The 18588-nt window shown below is 37.2% G+C and overlaps 1 protein-coding gene across 1 annotated transcript; it reads left to right on the forward strand.

Annotated features, from left to right (window-relative positions):
• The first annotated feature begins 14535 nt into the window (after positions 1 to 14535).
• On the forward strand, positions 14536 to 17118 carry LOC130676358 (uncharacterized). The gene has a single exon (XM_057482511.1). The coding sequence runs from the start codon at positions 14536 to 14538 to the stop codon at positions 17116 to 17118; it is 2583 nt and encodes an 860-aa protein (XP_057338494.1).
• Positions 17119 to 18588: the final 1470 nt, after the last annotated feature.

The raw sequence follows: 18588 nt of genomic DNA on the forward strand, positions 1-18588 counted from the left end.
GGGATACTGCTACCTTGGTCGTCCTTAAAAAGGGCGCCACTGAAAGTAATAACGGCCTCCCAGAACCGGATCTTAGATCATCAGGGTCGTTGTAAAAATTGTTTTGTAAGAGAAGGAAGAGGAAGGATAATTTATAACTATTTAACACTTTATTCAAAATATCAAATTTAACCTTTATTTATATGACCTTATAAACCTTTTCATACCTTATAAGCTTTATAACCTCATTAACTAACATCAACTACCTTTGACAATTTAAAACAATAATTATTTAGCTCTTAATCAAGCCACTCCCTCGCAGATTTGGATCACGGTGGAAACACGGTGGGTTTGTTCCATTTTACCACTGTGATCACGCGGTGTATCCACCGTGATTTCACGGTGATGAAATAGCACAATTTTCCTTTTACCAGTATTGAAATCCTTCAATTCAATTCACCGTTCAAAATTACTACCCAGGTAGAGAGTAATCAATGGAATTAGCTTGTATTAAGCTAATTTTTTTTTTATTTTATTTTATTAATCTATATTTTTCTCAATTTATCTATAAATTGTCTTATTGAGAAGGTTATTTGCATGTTTGCATGTTTAGGTTTCCACTATATTTAAATGGTGTATTACCGTACGATAGACGGTGTGGCTCAATAAGTTATAGATCAAATTGAATGGAATATAGTATAGTGCCGGATAGCTCAACTGGTAGTGCACTCGGCGCGATACCGAATTGGTCTGGGTTCGATTCCCAGTTCGGGCTATCTATATTTTTCTCAATTTATCTATAAATTGTCTTATTGAGAAAGTTATTTGCATGTTTGCATGTTTAGGTTTCCACTATATATAAAAAATAAATATAGACTAATAGACTAAAAAAAAAAATTGAAACTTTTTTTTTGTGTTCCAAATTTTTTTTTGACATTTTTTGGATATTTTTGATTTTTTTTTGTCATTTCCTTGCATTTGCTGAGTCACCAACGCAAAAATTTGAGAAAAGTCGAAAAAAAAAAATTTTTCATTTTGATTATGATTACACAATTAAAGAAACAAAACTTGCTCCTTTAATTGTTTAGCTAAACTTTGATCGATGATTTCAAATAAACGGTTCGATATATTAATTTAAGAATTTACAGGGGTCTTGGGGGTACATTAAGCTAAAAAAGTCCCTGGCAACATTATTTTTTTTATCGATATTTGCAGAGTGGCGGTTGATTTACTAAAAAACCAAAAAAAGTCATTTTTTTGTACTGACTTCTAATGGATGTTAAAAATAAAGAAAAAATTTTCTCCTAATAATGATGAGAGGGTCTTGTAGGGAATTTATTCAAGTTTTCACCGCCGCCCATCAACTTTCTGTTCGATCATTGGTACCTGAAATATCGATGATCAAAGCCAAAAGGATCATTGTCTGTTTGAAGGCTGATATCTCTGCGACAAATTGTCCTACGAGGTTAAAAAAAAAAACCAAATTGAAGCTGAATAAATTTGCTAAACGAACTATGCATTCGTTTAGTTGAAAGAATTTTTTCGCGGTCCGTGGGCTCTTCGGAAAAAAAAAAGTTTAGAAATTTTTTGTCTCGCGGTATTTCTCATGTTTGCGCAATAACCGGAGCATTTAAAAAATTTTGAAAAAAATGCACCAAAACTAGAGATTTCAAGCTGTAAAATGCTTTTTTTAAAATCTCGATACGATCATTTTTCACCAAGTTACAGCCTTCCAAAAATCACTAAAAAATTTATAAAATTTTTCTGCTCCTTTAATTTTTTGCATTAGTGTATATTTTAGAAATATAAAACAGTAAATGTTCTTTTGTGGTTGTCATTCATCGTTTTAACAATATAATTTATATCGTAATGAGTTCTATGCTTGTAATGTACTCTCTAAATCTGAATCAGTGAATATTTACTGATGTAAATAGTCTCAAGTATGTCATTGCAAATCATTACAATATTACTGATTCATTTACTGAATCACATACTGAAAGTAAAATTCATTTAATAAGTCTTCCATTTCAATATCATCAAGTAATTGTCTGTTAAATTGTAGTAATTTTCCATTGAAAATAGTTATAAACATTTATCTGAAAATAATAATAATATTTATTTAAAAACATAAAATAATTAATAAGACGATTTGAGGTTATGCATTACCTCTAGATGTAAATCAACTACAAATACATTTCAGAATTATTCTAGTCACATTCAAAAGAGAAAAATATATAAGTTTTATTAGTATATAAATTATAAATTGACTTTTGTTTGTTGAAATATTTTAAACTTACCCTAATAATAGTGCAATATTAATAATAAACTTTGATTATAACTTGCAATCAACCTCTGTCTAACAAACAAGCTTCCAAGTAGATGGCACTCTTTACTGCTGTGAAACTAAATACACTAATTAGTCAGTAAATTTATTCAAAGCTACTGATCTTTCAGTAAATTTTGTAACTACTGAAAAAATCAGTAAAATTTTCACTGATTTAACTTAAAAGAGTAAGGACATTCTAAAAAATTCAAATTTTTTTATTATGAACATTAAAAACTTGTGATTCAATAAATTAAAAAAAATCAAAACTTACTTGCTTAGTAAATATTTTCCTTTATATATGTTGCAAATAAAATTGAACTTATTTATCATTTATAAGCAATAACACAAACTCCTAATTAACCTCAAACTTCAGTTTTCAATGTTCACTTGGAGTCATGTTAGCAGATAAGGTAGTTTTAAGTTTAGAACCAAAGCTTAGAACAAATCTTATCATACACGTGGAAAAAGAGCTAACAGCAAGGTATATTTGAAGGTTAGTTACACTCTAAAGACTTGTCATAGAATTCATTCTAATAACAACCTAGAATAAAGCTTACAAAACAAGACTTAGATGTTAAGCTAAAATAAAGCTATTTTGAAGTTTCAAACTTGTCCGACTAAGACAATTTTCTACCTGGGTAATCAATTAATATACAACCAATTAACCTTCCTTCATCAAAAATAATATTAATTAATTAAAATGTAGTTTAAAGATATTTTTATTAATTAATTAATTTTTAATTAACTGTCTCACTATTACTTTTATCAATTTTCATTTTAGTAATTATCTGTAACCACAGTAAATTTACGTCTGTAATCCCAATACCACGTTCAACCGATTCTCACTCGATTCTTCCAAGTGCGCGTTACTAACTACTTTTGATTTTCGACTCTTTTCCTTTCAGGTACTTAATTTTCTTTTAGTGTTATTAATTTAATTACGATAATTTATTAATTACTCCCGATGAAAAAAGATTTAATACAATTGTATAACATTATATACAAAAAATGGCCCGATCCAATTGTATACAACTCTATAGAAATTGTATACAATTCTATACAAATTGTATACAAGTCTATATAATTATGTACAATTTTATACAATTTATATACAATTCTATATAATTATATAGTATTGTATACAATTTGTATAGAATTGTATACAATTTCTATACAAATTGTATACAATTGGATCAGGCCATTTTTTCTATCCAATTATATATAGTCTTTATATAATTGATATATAATTCTATACAATTGAATAAAATCTTTTTTCATCGGGGCTATTATTTAATAAATTTAATTATTAATTAATTAAATTTTTATCCGACCTCGCGTCTGTTGAATCAATCATTCATTTATTATCGGTTCTTTATAAATTTGAATTATTTATTCAATTAATTTCATTTAACTATTTTAATTAATCACTTTTATGTTACTCGGACTAGACCGAGTAAAATAGGTTAGATTTTACTCGGACAAATTTTGCTTATAATAATTTAAAGTAATCATTGCTTATGATGTTTTCGCTCTCATAAGTGAATCTCATAATATGTCTGTTCAACTCAGCTTAACTTCTCAAGGGGACTCGGTGGTATAGAAGCTGAAAATTTCATGATTTAAAAATAATTTTTTTCTTTATATCTTAAAAACAATCAAATCTTTTGAAATTTTAAGGGACTATTTTATTGTTATTTAAGAATACAAAAATGGTTACGACTAAGAAAAAAAATTATTTTAAACATTTCAAAGATGGCGTCGAAATTAGCTTCTTTAAAAAAAAAGGAACCGGGCGGTGTAGGATGATTTAGCTCTTCTCTGGGTCTGAAATATAAAATAAAATTTTTTTAACTTCCCGCTAAGAAAATTGTAGATTTTTAAAAATTCGGGAAGTCATTGGTTTCGGCCCGATTTACGAAAATCGAATTTCCATCAGATGTCGACGTTTTGGGGTGCTAGGAAGCTATTCTGACTAATTTCAAGATGATGTCCGAGTGTATATGTTGTAACGAATGTGAAACTGATCTTTTAAATATTTGAATAGCTAGAAAACAAATGCCTTCTTCTCTTGTTTTATAGATGCGCGATTAAAGTCAGTCAGTCTTATATTGACAACTAAACAGCAAACATTGTATCTCAATAATTATCGATTCTATAGTAGGTACGGTTTGGATTTCAGTCGTCGATTTTAAAAGCGGATATTGGCAGATCCGCATGAATGAAAAAGACAGGGAAAAGACAGCATTTTGCATAGGTGGTCAACTTTGGGAATTTTTAGTTCTTCCGTTCGGATTATATAATGCCCCAGCTATTTTCATTGAATTAATGAATATTGTTTTAGAAGGATTAATAGGAAAAATTTGTGAAGTTTATATTGATGACATCATCATTCGTAGTAAAACTTTCTCAGAGCACCTCGAACATTTAGAAATCATATTTGATAGACTTCTTCAAGCAGGCCTAAAAATCAATACTGAAAAATGTGTATTCTTCCAACACAAAGTTCCATTTTTAGGTCATGTAATTTCCGGAAATAAAATCGAATGCGACCCAAAAAAAGTTGAATCAATCACCAATTGGCCTATTCCGAAAAATAAAACCGATCTTCGAGGTTTCTTAGGACTCTGCTCGTATTATAGGAGATTTATAAAAAATTTTTCCCTAATCGCTAAGGATCTTCATAAATTAGACGAGGAAAAAATACAATTTATTTGGGATGATAAAGCTCATCAAGCCTTTGAAAACTTAAAGAAAGCTTTAAGTACTGCCCCTGTTCTAGCACCTCCAGATCCGAATCTTCCTTTCATTCTGGATACTGACGCTTCCTATTTCCAATTAGGTGCAGTTTTGTCTCAAGTTCATCAAATTAAAACTCCTGATGGTAAAGAACAAAAAGTTGAACAAGAAGTAGCTTATTATAACAAAATATTAAACAAAGCGGAAAGAAACTATTGTGTAACTAGGAAAGAATTATTAGCTGTTGTAAAATCAATTGAACATTTTCGTCATTATTTGATAGGGGGAAAATTCATCATTAGAACAGATCATGCCGCACTAAAATGGTTATTATCTTTTAAAAACCCTGAAGATCAAATGGCTCGTTAGTTAGAGGTTCTATTTCAATACGATTTTGAGATTATTCATCGCCCTGGTAAAAATCATCAAAATGCTGATGCATTATCTCGTCGTCCTTGTGATTGTAAAAAATGTCAAAAATTAAATTCAAAAATTTCAGAAGATTGTCTCTATATCCAACAAATAAATTTAGGTATTACAGATCCTATCAATTGGAGCAAACTCCAGAACGAAGATGAATCATTGAAAGTCGTCATTGATTTTAAGAAAAAAAATCTTGTACCAGATTGGCAGTCTATTTCTCATCTTAACTCCACCTTTAAAGTTTATCTACTCTATTGGGATTCTTTAGAGTTAAAAAACGATATACTTTATAAAAAGTGGGAATCCCCAAACCTTTCAAAAATTGTTTGGCAAATTATTGTTCCAAATCACCAAACATCCACAATTGTTGAAGCATTAGTTTGTCATATTATTTGTCGTCATGGTCTTCCTTTAGAAATTCATTCAGATCAAGGTAGAGAATTTGAATCTTTAATTTTTAAAGAATTAATGGAATACTTGGGAATAAAGAAAACTCGAACAACTCCTTTGCACCCTCAATCAAACGGTTTGGTAGAAAGATTGAATAGGACAATTCTTCAATACCTTTCAAAATTTATCTCGAAAAATCAAAAAGATTGGGATAAATGGTTACCACTTTTCCTCTTAGCTTATCGCTCTTCTAAACATGAAACTACAGAATTTTCTCCTGCAATGCTCATGATGGGACGTGAACTCAGAATTCCTTTAGATCTTCTTCGAGGTTCTCCAATAAACCTGGAGAATTCAGGGGAATCTGAGTCACTGTCTGATTTCGTGAGTCAATTGAAAGAGAAAATGAATTCTATTCACAATATTACAAGAAATAAATTTGAAATTAAATCAAACAAAGCGAAATCAAACTTTGAATTAAAAATGAATATGTTAACTTTTAAGGAAAAAGAATTAGTTTGGCTCTATTTCCCCCATAGAGTCAAGGGAAAATCTCCAAAACTTCAATGCGATTGGGAAGGTCCTTATGAAATTGAAAATAGGCTAAATAACGTAGTTTATAGAATCAGAAAAATCCCCAAAGGAAAATATAAAATTGTGCATGTAAACCGTCTTGCACCGTACTGTGATCAATAAGAAAAATAAAGAGAAGTCCGGCTGGGACCCTAAACGATCTCAGTATAGACGTTGTAAAGGGTTCCCGGGATTCTGTAGTCAATTAGTAAGTCTAGGATATCTTGCAAACTGATAGAATTTAAGATGTCTGAACGACTACTAAAGACTGGTATAGTCCTTAGGAGAAGTCTGACAGTGGACCCTGAATAACCACACTGTAGACGTTGTTGAAGAGTTTCCGAGATTCTGAAAGAAGTCTGGCTGAGGGCTCCGAACGATCTCGGTGGTAACGTTGTTCGAGGGATTCCCGGGATTCTATAAGGACTGGAATGTTCTAAGTTCGGTTATTAGCTGAGGGAAGTCCGTCTGAGGACCCTGAACGATTAGTCGTTGTAAGGGGTTCCCGGGATTCTTGGGCCTTTGATGAGAGACTGGATATTTCTTTTGGTTTAAGTGAGCTCAGCTCAAATCAAAAGTTTGAATTCTTAGGACATCATTGGTCAACAGTATCCTGACTGGAGCTTTGGGATCCATCCGGAGTTTAATGTGCTCGATGAATTGTTCCACAATGGACTGGGCTCTAGAGCTTTATAAGCCGCGTCAAATGCCATCTTAACCATCAAAATCGGTTCATTCGTTCAAGAGAAACCGTTGTCAAAAGAATTAAAAAAATCGGTCTATCAGTTGACCCTGCGGGCAAGCCCTAAAACTTCCTGCTGTTTTCGAGCTCAAGAACCTCGAAAACATTATTGTGAATACATTTTCGAGCTCTTCGAGCTCGAAAATACGTTTCTATGCTGTTGTTTTCGAAAAAAAACGCTTTCACCATTTTTTCTCCAACGATATCTCTCAAACGAATAAACTGATTGAGACGGTTGAGGTAGCAATCGACGCGTTTTATCAAGTTCTAAAGCTGATTAAATTTTGAATTCAATTTATCGAGTCATTTTTAAGATATTTCAAAAAACATAAAAAAAATTTTTTTTTCAATTCTTTCGACAACGGTTTCTCTTGAACGAATAAACCGATTTCGATGTTTGAGGTGGCATTCAACGCGGCTTATGAAGCTCTAGAGCCCAGTCGATTTTTGAACTAATCCATCAAGCACATTAAACGTTATCCAGTAAAAACATTTTTGAAAAAATTTTATTTTTGAAATATCTCTGAACAAGCCCTACCGATCAAGCTTAATTTCTCACGGCTTCAAGATATTGACAAGCCGCGTCGAATGACACCTTGAAGTTCAAAATCGGTTTATCCGTTCAAAGGATACAGGTATTTACATACGTACGTACGTACGTACGCACATAAATACATACACTCGGACATCATCTTGAAATTAGTCAGAATAGCTTCCTAGGACCTCAGAACGTCGACATCTCATGAAAATTCGATTTTCGTAAATCGGACCGAAACCTCTAACTTCCCGAATATTTGAAAATTTTCAATTTTCTCAGCAGGAAGTTAAAAAAATTTTGTTTTTATTTTTTTTTGAAATATCTCAAAAACGACTTGATAAATCGAATTCAAAATTCGATCAGCTTTAGAACTTGATAAAACGCGTCGATTGCCACCTCAACCGTCTCAATCGGTTTATTCGTTTGAGAGATATCGTTGGCGGAAAAATGGTGAAAAACGTTTTTTTTCGAAAAAAAACAGCTTACAAACGTATTCTTTCGAAGAGCTCTAAAATGTAATCACGATAATGTTTGCGAGGTTCTTGAGCTCGAAAACAGCGGGAATTTTCGGGGCTGGCCCGCAGGGTCAACTGACTGACCGATTTTTTAATCAGTGTTACGTTTTGGAAAATTACCCCAAAGTAATTAAAAATAATAATAATTTTTAATTATTAAATTTTATCCAGGTTTGGCCTCGTTGGAGTATCTATAGACCCCCGGTGGGCCCTGGTCGTCGATTATATTATTAATTATTAATTTTTAATTATTTTTCGCGATTTAAAATATTTTGATGCCGGTTCCAACTCCATATAATTATTATAACAGCAGGTAAATGGTAGGAAACCCGAACTGCGGATAAGCGCTCGCCCCTGGGTAATAATAATGTTATGGACAGGCCATGGTGTAGGTGAAAATATTGGGGGTGCCAAACGGCACCCCAAAATAAGGAGTTAATTGATTTAGATTTAATTGTGTTTTATTTTATTAATTATGGCTGGAGAGCAAAGATTCAAGCTCCATGAGCTCTCTCTTAAGACTGACTATTTAGTCATTATAAAAGTATAACAAAGCCAACAGAGTTGACATAATGTTGACGCTCCATCTCAGGTCCCTTATGAGAGAATCGTCGTGGCCCGGGTCTCATGCATCGTCATCTGTTTTGACTACCCGCGAGCCACGGTGACTCTCTTATCGTAACCGATTTCCGTTACATTGCGTAAAATTAATTTAATAAAAATAATTGATTTAATTTAATCAATAAAATATTACGGGAACGTACCATCAGTATAAATATATCAGTTGCAGAAACTATAATAAAAAAAAAATAATTTTTTTGAATAAGTGGAACGTTGTTGAAATTTTTAGTTCGAAAATTGCATTCTTTTCGATTCATACTTTGCATGTTAAAAAATAGAAATACGTATTCAACGTAAAAATTTTAATCCAGTTCCAAAAAAAATCCCAATCAGTCTAATTTTGAAAAAGTTACCGCTATTTAAAGTAAAAAATGCCATTTTTTTCAAAAATTTTTTTTTTTGGTTGGGTAAAAACAAATTTGAAAAAATTATGAGAACCGTTTTTAATGGAGCAGAAAAAGAGAAAAAATTTTCAGCCAAATCTGAAGGGGTCAGGTTCAAAAGTGGTCAAGTTGACGTGGAATATACCCCACAGAGGAGTGATTAACCTGTTCCCTTCGGGGAAGCGGGTTTTCTACTTTAATCGATTCTGAATATATTAGTGATTAACTAGCTTCATGGCGTGCACCATAAGGCGAAATTTTTCATTTTAATCAATTATATAATATAAATTGATTTTGATTATAATAGTGATTGAATTGTCTCATGGTCCCTGGACCTGAGGCCAACTTTTTCAATCTAATCGATTTTTCTGAAAGCAACGATAATCAAAAGCTATTATATGTTGATAGTGGACTGATTCCACCGCAAATGGGCCCAAACCCTGCAAAAATTTTTGATAATCCTTCCGTTTGCGTAAGCAATACCTTTAAAAATAGAGGATATGATGACCTTTTTGCACTTATGTTGGAAGGCGGCCAAGTATCAGCTCCCAGAGAAAACCCAACCCTTTTCTTCCCCTATTCACACCACTAGTTACGCTTTTTCTCTTCCACAGGTAACAGCCACACTTATCTTGAGACAATGTAAATTGTCATCTTCGCCTTCAGCCTTGCGGTTCCCAATTTTCCCCGTCTCGTTGCTGTCTGAAACTACACAAGTCATAGTGACATGGTCACATGACTGATTGTCACGTCGACGCATGTCCGTAAGGGTGAAGTAGGAACGGTCCCGAGGCTAGCCCTACGCCCTAAATCATCGGTCAATCACTTCGATCCTGGATCAATTAGCGTTCAGACGTCTTTATTATTTAGTATCGATTATAATCAGGCAATTATACTTGCAATATTCACGTACTTTATATTCTGTAAATCTTATATTTCTTTCTGGCAATTAACTTGCAAAGTAATACTTTTATTGTTTATTAGTTATTAATTATAATCAAATTTAAGTGTATTGAAAGCATTATACGTTACTGGTGACATATTCGCGGTAATAATATTGGAATTAAGCAATAAAATCAGTGTGTAACAAGGCGGAAATCAATGTAAGTAAATGAATCTCTGTTACGATTGGCAATAAACTTGCGTATTTCTATAATATTAATCCTTGACATTATACATTACCCTTGCTCTATCCTCATCCTAAAATACTGGTAAGACTGCCGAATAGTTTGAGTTAATAATTACAAATTGAATTACAAGTAGTCATTCGACCATCAATAAGTATAATCTATAAAATAAATACAATCTATAGTTTTATAATAAGCCGTGAGGTAAGTTGATGAGCCTTTTTTTATACGTTGCCGAGTTTGAATAAGTGCGGGTCTGTGCTTTGCAAGAACCCCAGCCCACTGCTCTGTCCAGCATAAATAAAATTTCGTAGAGACCAGCCTAAGCCAGGGTTCGACCCGCGAATTCTGGTGGCTGCTGGTAAAAATCGCGAAGACGAAAAGCAATTTGTCTCAATCTATACATTCTTCCCTACATGCCCAACCAGGAGTTTGGTGACTCAAATAGCAACCAAACAAAACATGGCTTTCCTCTCACTTTAAAAATACTCCGCACGTGAAACAAACTAGCACTTGGATTGTGCGGGATCAGTCCTCGAGGGAGGGGAGGATCATGGTGCTCTTATGAACACCAGGACAACATCATCATCATCGACGACGACCAACACCACGCTCGTTCAAAGGAGTGTCAGAGTGGCAAACCGTTTTGTTACTTTGATCGCTAAGCCCCCTGGTACACCCATCAATTGTCGGCACCAGAGTCAGGAGACGCGCACGCGCTCAGGTAAAATCACGCGACCGATTAATTTAGAAAACGCGAACCGGGAAACAGTAACACTTACGCGAGAGTCACAGCCCAACGTACGTGCCCAGGGTCGAGTAACTTTGCCCACGGTGGGCTCGAAACAGAGGAAAAAGCAGTAGAAGGGCTCAGTATGCGAAACGAAACTACCCCCCCTGTTCAAATCTCTTGGGCTCAGTTATTCACTTCTCACCGTCGACATCTTATCGACCGTACTATCGATCAGTCATCTACAATAGGCGGCTCCGCTAGTCGCGTTCTCATATAAAAGACCACTGGAGTGGGGATGAAGAAGACGGATGCGCTGTCTCACTCACTCTTTCAACTCTCTCTCTCTCATTCTTACAGTTACAGTGATGTCATGGCTGAAGCCTCGTGCTCTCATAAAATCTTTTTGTTATTCTCAAATCAATTGCTATCTCAGTAAATTACTCAGTGCATTTTGCTTGTAATAATTCATAGTAATTATTCAACTTATTATTTTTGCTCTCATAATTAATCTCAGTGTTTCTTGCATTTAATTGGTCTCACTTCGTGTACCGGCATAGTTACCGCCAAGTCGCCATCTTGGCCACGTGTTGATCGCGAGTTTAAGTCTCATCAATTAAATATAACTGATATTAAATAATTGCAAATCTCATCATAAATAATTAGCATAGACTGTATATATTGTAAATAAAATATTTATAATGTTTTTTATTGCAAATTCAGTGTTAAATAAATTTATTCACTACCCGCCAATTCACACACACCAGATCCTCTCGACCTCTCATTATATAATAAATTAGATATTAATTATTTAAACATTTTTTGGTCCTTCGAGCCGGATCGTGTGAATTGGTTAAATAAATTGATTTAAATTAAACTTTCTCAGTGACGCTAAGTAACTTCTGTGCAGTTTCGTATTTTTCACTTCAACACAGGTGCATTGCGGAGTACCCAGGACGTGGTACTGCACTTGTGGAAATTAATTAAGGGACACCACTGTGTGAATTAATTAGTGTGAAGTGTCAAGTGTACGTTTAGACTCTCATCGATTAACGCATCATCAGAGTATTTTATCTGTATCTCAACTACAACAGTTCTCAGCGTCTCATCATCAAACAACATCTCATTGTCAGTTCGTTTCACGTCTCATTAATATTCTCAATTGAGCATTTCTTATTTTTTTTGTGTCTCATTCAGCTCTTTTACAGATATGGCTACTGTGGCTAACAAAATTGTGCTGTAGATGCACCGGATCTCAGTTTCCACCGCCGTTGCGGCATCCGCTGAAGCCGGCATAGTCGACACGCTCTTATTACGTGCAGCCAACTCGAAGTTGAAGTTTCTCACCCAACGTTGGAGCAAATTTGCTGACGACCACGAGAAAGTACTATCATCAAACACCGACGTGACGGTCGAACACAAATATTTCACTGACGACTCGTTTGAGAAGGCTCTCAAACTGTTCCAAGGAGCTCAAGATGCTCTGCTTCATCGCATCCATGAGTTGGAATCAGCATTACCGTCTCAAGGTAGTGTCCTGGCCAACTCGAGTCTCATCGTGCCAGCTGGAAGTAGGCTTAATGTCCCTACTATCCCTGTGCCCAAGTTCTCAGGCAAATATCAAGAGTGGAAACACTTCCACGACATGTTTGTCTCGATCATCGGGGAAAATGCATCTCTCACATCAGTTGAGAAGATGTACTACCTCAAGTCGGCATTGGAGGGTGATGCCGCTCGTCTCCTCGCAAACATCAGAGTCACTGGGGACTCGTTTGCATCTGCTTGGGACGCTGTTCTCCAACAATATGACAACAAGCGTCTTCTCATCTCGGCACAGCTTGACAAGCTGTTCAACATCCGACCAGCTGACAGCAGCTCTGCAAAGCAGCTGAAAGCCATAAGTCAAACTCGTCTCAGTCTCATCCAGCAATGCCAAAACACACGCTCTCATTCAAATTAGATTACTGTCATTGATGTGAGGGCAATCACTTCATTGTCGGATGCCCGAGATTCCAGGCAATGTCCCCGGATGAACGGTTCCAGCTAGCAGCGCATTATCATCTGTGTCGCAACTGCTTGGGCGATCACAGTTTTGGAAATTGCCAGTCCAAGGGTCGTCGCCGTTGCAAAGAATACGATGAGCCGCATCACTCAATGCTGGACTATTCTCGTCTCATGAGGCTTACCAAGAAGCCACCTGCCGCAGCTGCTAAAACTCAGCAAGTCTCATCACCACCTGCATCTCATCCCGAAGCTCAGCAGCAAACATCTCAGCAATAACAATTTTGCAGTTCTCAAGCAGCAGCTTTCATCTCATCTGCCATCAGCCGTGCTCCAGATCACAAGCATGTGACATTTCAACCGACAGTGCTGTTGGCAACCACACAAGCTCTCATCTCTCATCAATCAGGCTCGTCTCATCGTATCAGAGTTCTTATCGATCCCGGATCAGAACTTACTCTGATTTCTAGGCTGCTGTTCGCACTTGCAGTCTCATCTCTCAGCCATGCAATATACCTTTGCAAGGAGTTGGCAATATCTCATCAGGGAAAACCTCAGGCATGGTCTCATTCACACTTCAGTCTACCATCTCATCAGAATACGCATACCTCAACGCACACATCCTCAAGAACATCACAGCGCAGATTCCATCAGTCTCAATCTCACCTACTCTTTGGTCTCATATTCAAGATTTAGAACTCGCCAACCCAGAATTCTACAAGTCTGGCAAAATTGACATTCTCATCGGCGCAGATTTCTATGGTCAAATTATACGACCAGGTCTTAAAGCAGGAAGTTCATCAGAACCGATCGCTATGCAAACCATGCTCGGCTGGACAATTCTCGGCCCAGTTCATTAACAATCTCATCATTCACCTAGACTATCTCATCATATTATCTCAAATTCTCAACTGCACGACTCTCTCACCAAGTTCTGGGAACTCGAAGAAGTTCCAGAGTCCTGCAACGAAACTCTCACCGTCGAGGAAGCCGAGTGTGAAGCTCACTTCCTATCAACTCATTCTCGAGACGCATCAGGACGATACATCGTCCGTTTAACATTCAAATCATCATATCAGAAGCTAGGTGAATCTCTTCATATTGCGCAGCGCTGTCTCAACCGTCTCATGAAGCGTCTTTCTCAAGACCCAGAACTTCAAGATCAATATACTGCCTTTCTCAACGAGTATGAAACCCTCGGACACATGACTCGAGTCTCATCAACATCGCCTGAACCATCTCATGTATATTATTGACCTCATCATTGTGTTGTTCGCGAAGACAGCGAAACTACCAAGTTGAGGGTCGTATTCAATGGTTCAAGCAAAACATCATCAGCCAGTTCTCTCAATGATCATCTACATATCGGCCCAAGCCTGCAATCAAAGATCTGTGATGTACTTCTGTACCTCAGAAGTCACAGACACATCTTCTTGACTGACATCGTTAAGATGTTTCGCCAAATTCTCATTCACCCTGGTGACAGGGACTATCAGCGCATTCTCTGGACAGAGAACGGTCTCACTCTGGCTTATCAACTCAACACCGTCACATATGGCACTCGACCAGCACCATATCTTGCTGGCCGAGCTCTCAAACAACTTCTCATCGACGAAGGGTCTCAATATTCATTAGCAGTGGAACCCTTTCAAAAGGGTAGCTACGTCGACGACATCGGCGGCGGTGCTGACAATCTCAGCGATCTCAACGACATTGCAAATAATGTCGAGACACTTTGCAACTTAGGTTGCTTTCCACTAGCTAAATGGAAAAGCAATCATCCTCAGTTCAGCAAAATCTCATCCTCACTCAGTCCAGAAGATTCTCATTCATTCTCAGACCATATCTCAAAAATCTTGGGTCTCTCATGGAATTGTCAAGAAGATGTTCTCACGTTTACTTGCAAGATTTCTCAGACTCTCAGCATCACCAAGCGCACTATCACCTCAGAGGCTGCTAGATTATTTGACCCTCTGGGCTCAATCTCACCAGTAATTGTCAAGGCAAAAATCATCATACAGGACCTTTGGCTACAAAAGGTCGACTGGGATGATGCACTCTCACCAGAGTTAGTTCACCGATGGAAGACTTTCCGCGATGAACTTCCTCAACTCTCTCATCTCAGAATTCCTCGATGGATCAATCTCATCCCAAATTCATCTAGCATCGAGATTCACGGGTTTTCTGACACATCTCAAGCTGCAATGTCTGCAGTAATATGTCTCAGAGTCTGTCAACCTGGCGAACAGACTATCATCTCTCTCATCTGCTCAAAAACTAAAGTAGCACCACTCAAACGTCTCACGATTCCTCGACTCGAACTCTCAGCTGCATTATTGCTCTCAAAACTGGCATCTCATGTCTCATCGACGCTTCAATTATCTCATGTTCCAACTTATCTGTGGACTGACTCATCAACAACACTTGCTTGGGTGACCAGTGAACCTACAAGATGGAAAGAATTCGTCAAGAATCGAGTTGAAGCGATCCAGTACCATTCTCCAGATGCACACTGGAGATACATCTCAGGAAAACAGAACCCGGCTGACTGTGCATCCAGGGGTCTAACAGCATCTCAGCTCATCAACCATCAGTTATGGTGGCCAGGACCCAGCTGGCTAGCTGATCCTCCCTCTCAATGGCCATCTCATCATGTTCTCAGTTCAGTAGCAGATGAAACAGAGCAAGTAAACTCAGAAATAAGACTTTGCAAGTCTCATGTCTTTACTAGTCCACCTCTCATGCCACTATCATTTCTCATTCACTCATGGACTACACTCACAGCTCTACTACGTCGTACTGCAACAGTATTCAGAGCAATCTCATGTTTCAAAAAAGTACCTGGTTCAACACTCAGCATCTCACCTCTCACTCCTGCTAAATTACAATCAGCTCTCATCCATTGGATTAAATCAACGCAGCAGGAATATTTCTCATCAGAAATCTCAGCATTATCTCAAGGCAATACTCTCAAGAAATCTCACTGTTTCACCCGTCTCACCGCATTCATCGATCAAGCTGGCGTAATCAGAGTCGGTGGACGTCTTCAAAATTCATCATTGGATGCTGACAGCAAGCATCCACCAATCCTTCCCAAGGATTGTACGTTCTCACGTCTCATCATCTCAGACTCTCATCTACGCACTTTGCACGGAGGTACCCGTCTTACTTTATCTCATGTTCGCAAGAAGAGTTGTATAATTGGTGGACGAGCTTCAATTAAAAACTTCATCCATCGCTGTCTCACCTGCGCACGAATGCGGGGAGTCAGATCTCAACAACTCATGGGTCAACTTCCATCTCATCGGGTCTCACTATCTCTCGTCTTCGAGAACACTGGAGTCGATTACGCCGGTCCAGTGTCTCTGAAGTTCTTTCAAGGACGCGGTACTAGATGCTACAAAGGCTGGATCGCTGTCTTTGTCTGTCTCTCAACATCAGCCGTTCATTTGGAGGTCGTCACTGACTACTCCAGTGAAGGCTTTCTCAAGGCATTCCGCCGCTTCACTAGTCGACGGGGAATTTGCCGCACACTTCGAAGTGACTGTGGGACAAACTTCAAGGGTGCTGATCTCATTCTCAAGCAACTTCTCACCAGTGCTCTCAAGGAATCATCTCATCTCCAGCAGCATCTCGCCAATGACGGAACCCAGTGGTCATTTAACCCACCTGGGGCTCCTCATATGGGAGGAAAATGGGATGCTGCAGTGAAATCAATAAAGTATCATCTTCAGCGAACCATCGCTGATACCCTTCTCACCTACGAAGACTTCTCAACTTTTCTCATTCAATTTGAAGCTGTTCTCAATTCTCGTCCTCTCAGCGCACTCTCAGAGGATCCGGACGATCTCACTGCTCTCACGCCCGGACATTTCATCCGTGGTGCTACCATCAACACCATTCCGGAACCTAATCTCACTGCAATCTCAACCTCATGGCTATCTCATCTGCAGAATATACAAGAACGCTTGCAGCATTTCTGGGACCGGTGGTCTACAGAATGCTTACAATCTCATCAATCGATCTCAAAATGAAACACCTCTCATCACGACATCGCAGTTGGATCACTTATCTTGCTCTCAGACGAGCGGTATCCCCCAACAAAATGGCCACTCGCCCGTGTCATCCAACTACATCCTGGTGCTGATGGTCTTATCAGAGTGGTCACTCTCAAAACTGCATCAACAACTCTCAAAAAGCCAATCAGCAAACTAGTGCTATTGCCCGTCTCATCGACCACGGAAGATTCTCAGAAATTGTCTCACTTCTCCAACGAGTAGGAGTAGGCGGGGAGAATGTTCAAATATCTTGGGCTCAGTTATTCACTTCTCACCGTCGACATCTTATCGACCGTACTATCGATCAGTCATCTACAATAGGCGGCTCCGCTAGTCGCGTTCTCATATAAAAGACCACTGGAGTGGGGATGAAGACGACAGATGCGCTGTCTCACTCACTCTTTCAACTCTCTCTCTCATTCTTACAGTTACAGTGATTTCATGGCTAAAGCCTCGTGCTCTCATAAAATCTTTTTGTTATTCTCAAATCAATTGCTATCTCAGTAAATTACTCAGTGCATTTTGCTTGTAATAATTCATAGTAATTATTCAACTAATTATTTTTGCTCTCATAATTAATCTCAGTGTTTCTTGCATTTAATTGTTCTCACCTCGTGTACCGGCATAGTTACCGCCGAGTCGCTATCTTGGCCACGTGTTGATCGCGAGTTTAAGTCTCATCAATTAAATATAACTGATATTAAATAATTGCAAATTTCATCATAAATAATTAGCATCGACTGTATATATTGTAAATAAAATATTTATAGTGTTTTTTATTGCAAATTCAGTGTTAAAAAAATTTATTCACTACCCGCCAAGTCACACACACCAGATCCTCTCGACCTCTCATTATATAATTAATTAGATATTAATTATTTAAACACCCCCCCCCCCCTTTCCAAAGACAAATGTTTTAAGATATTCGGTTTTGGCAGTGGTGTACAAATCGCTGCCACAACTGGGGAAAGGTCATTTGCGGCCTGTTGCTTAACAAATCTAAAATATAAAATGATTCAAATTTCTCAACTGAGCACTGTGTATGCGCTCAAATTGTGGGCTCAGGCACTCTCCTTTACGTAGTATCGTCATACTTCCAGTGTCGTGACAATATAGAAATTCACATCACGTGTTTGAGATGATACAGAGAAATACTGGTGGATCGGTAACTTAGGTTAGAATTAGTTGCAAGTTCACTTTTTCTAACAATAAAAGAAATGTAACTTCATTTTAATGGATATTATTTATGTACACTTATTAATATCTTAGTTTCTATTATAACTGATTAATTAGTAGTTTATAAAATCACCCGGGAACATAAAACACGTGTGATTGAACACGAGTTACTATGTTGAGATGACTATTAATTTAATGTGGATAAACAAACAAACATTACAATGATGAGATTTGACTGAGATGTAACTGGAAATGTTTTATATAAACTTT

Source organism: Microplitis mediator, chromosome 10 (assembly GCF_029852145.1).
Source record: "Microplitis mediator isolate UGA2020A chromosome 10, iyMicMedi2.1, whole genome shotgun sequence".
Classification (NCBI taxonomy): domain Eukaryota; kingdom Metazoa; phylum Arthropoda; class Insecta; order Hymenoptera; family Braconidae; genus Microplitis; species Microplitis mediator.

Excerpts from the sequence above, each read along its gene's own strand:
- LOC130676358 (XM_057482511.1), top strand. The coding sequence starts at position 14,536 with ATGTTTCGCCAAATTCTCATTCACCCTGGTGACAGGGACTATCAGCGC.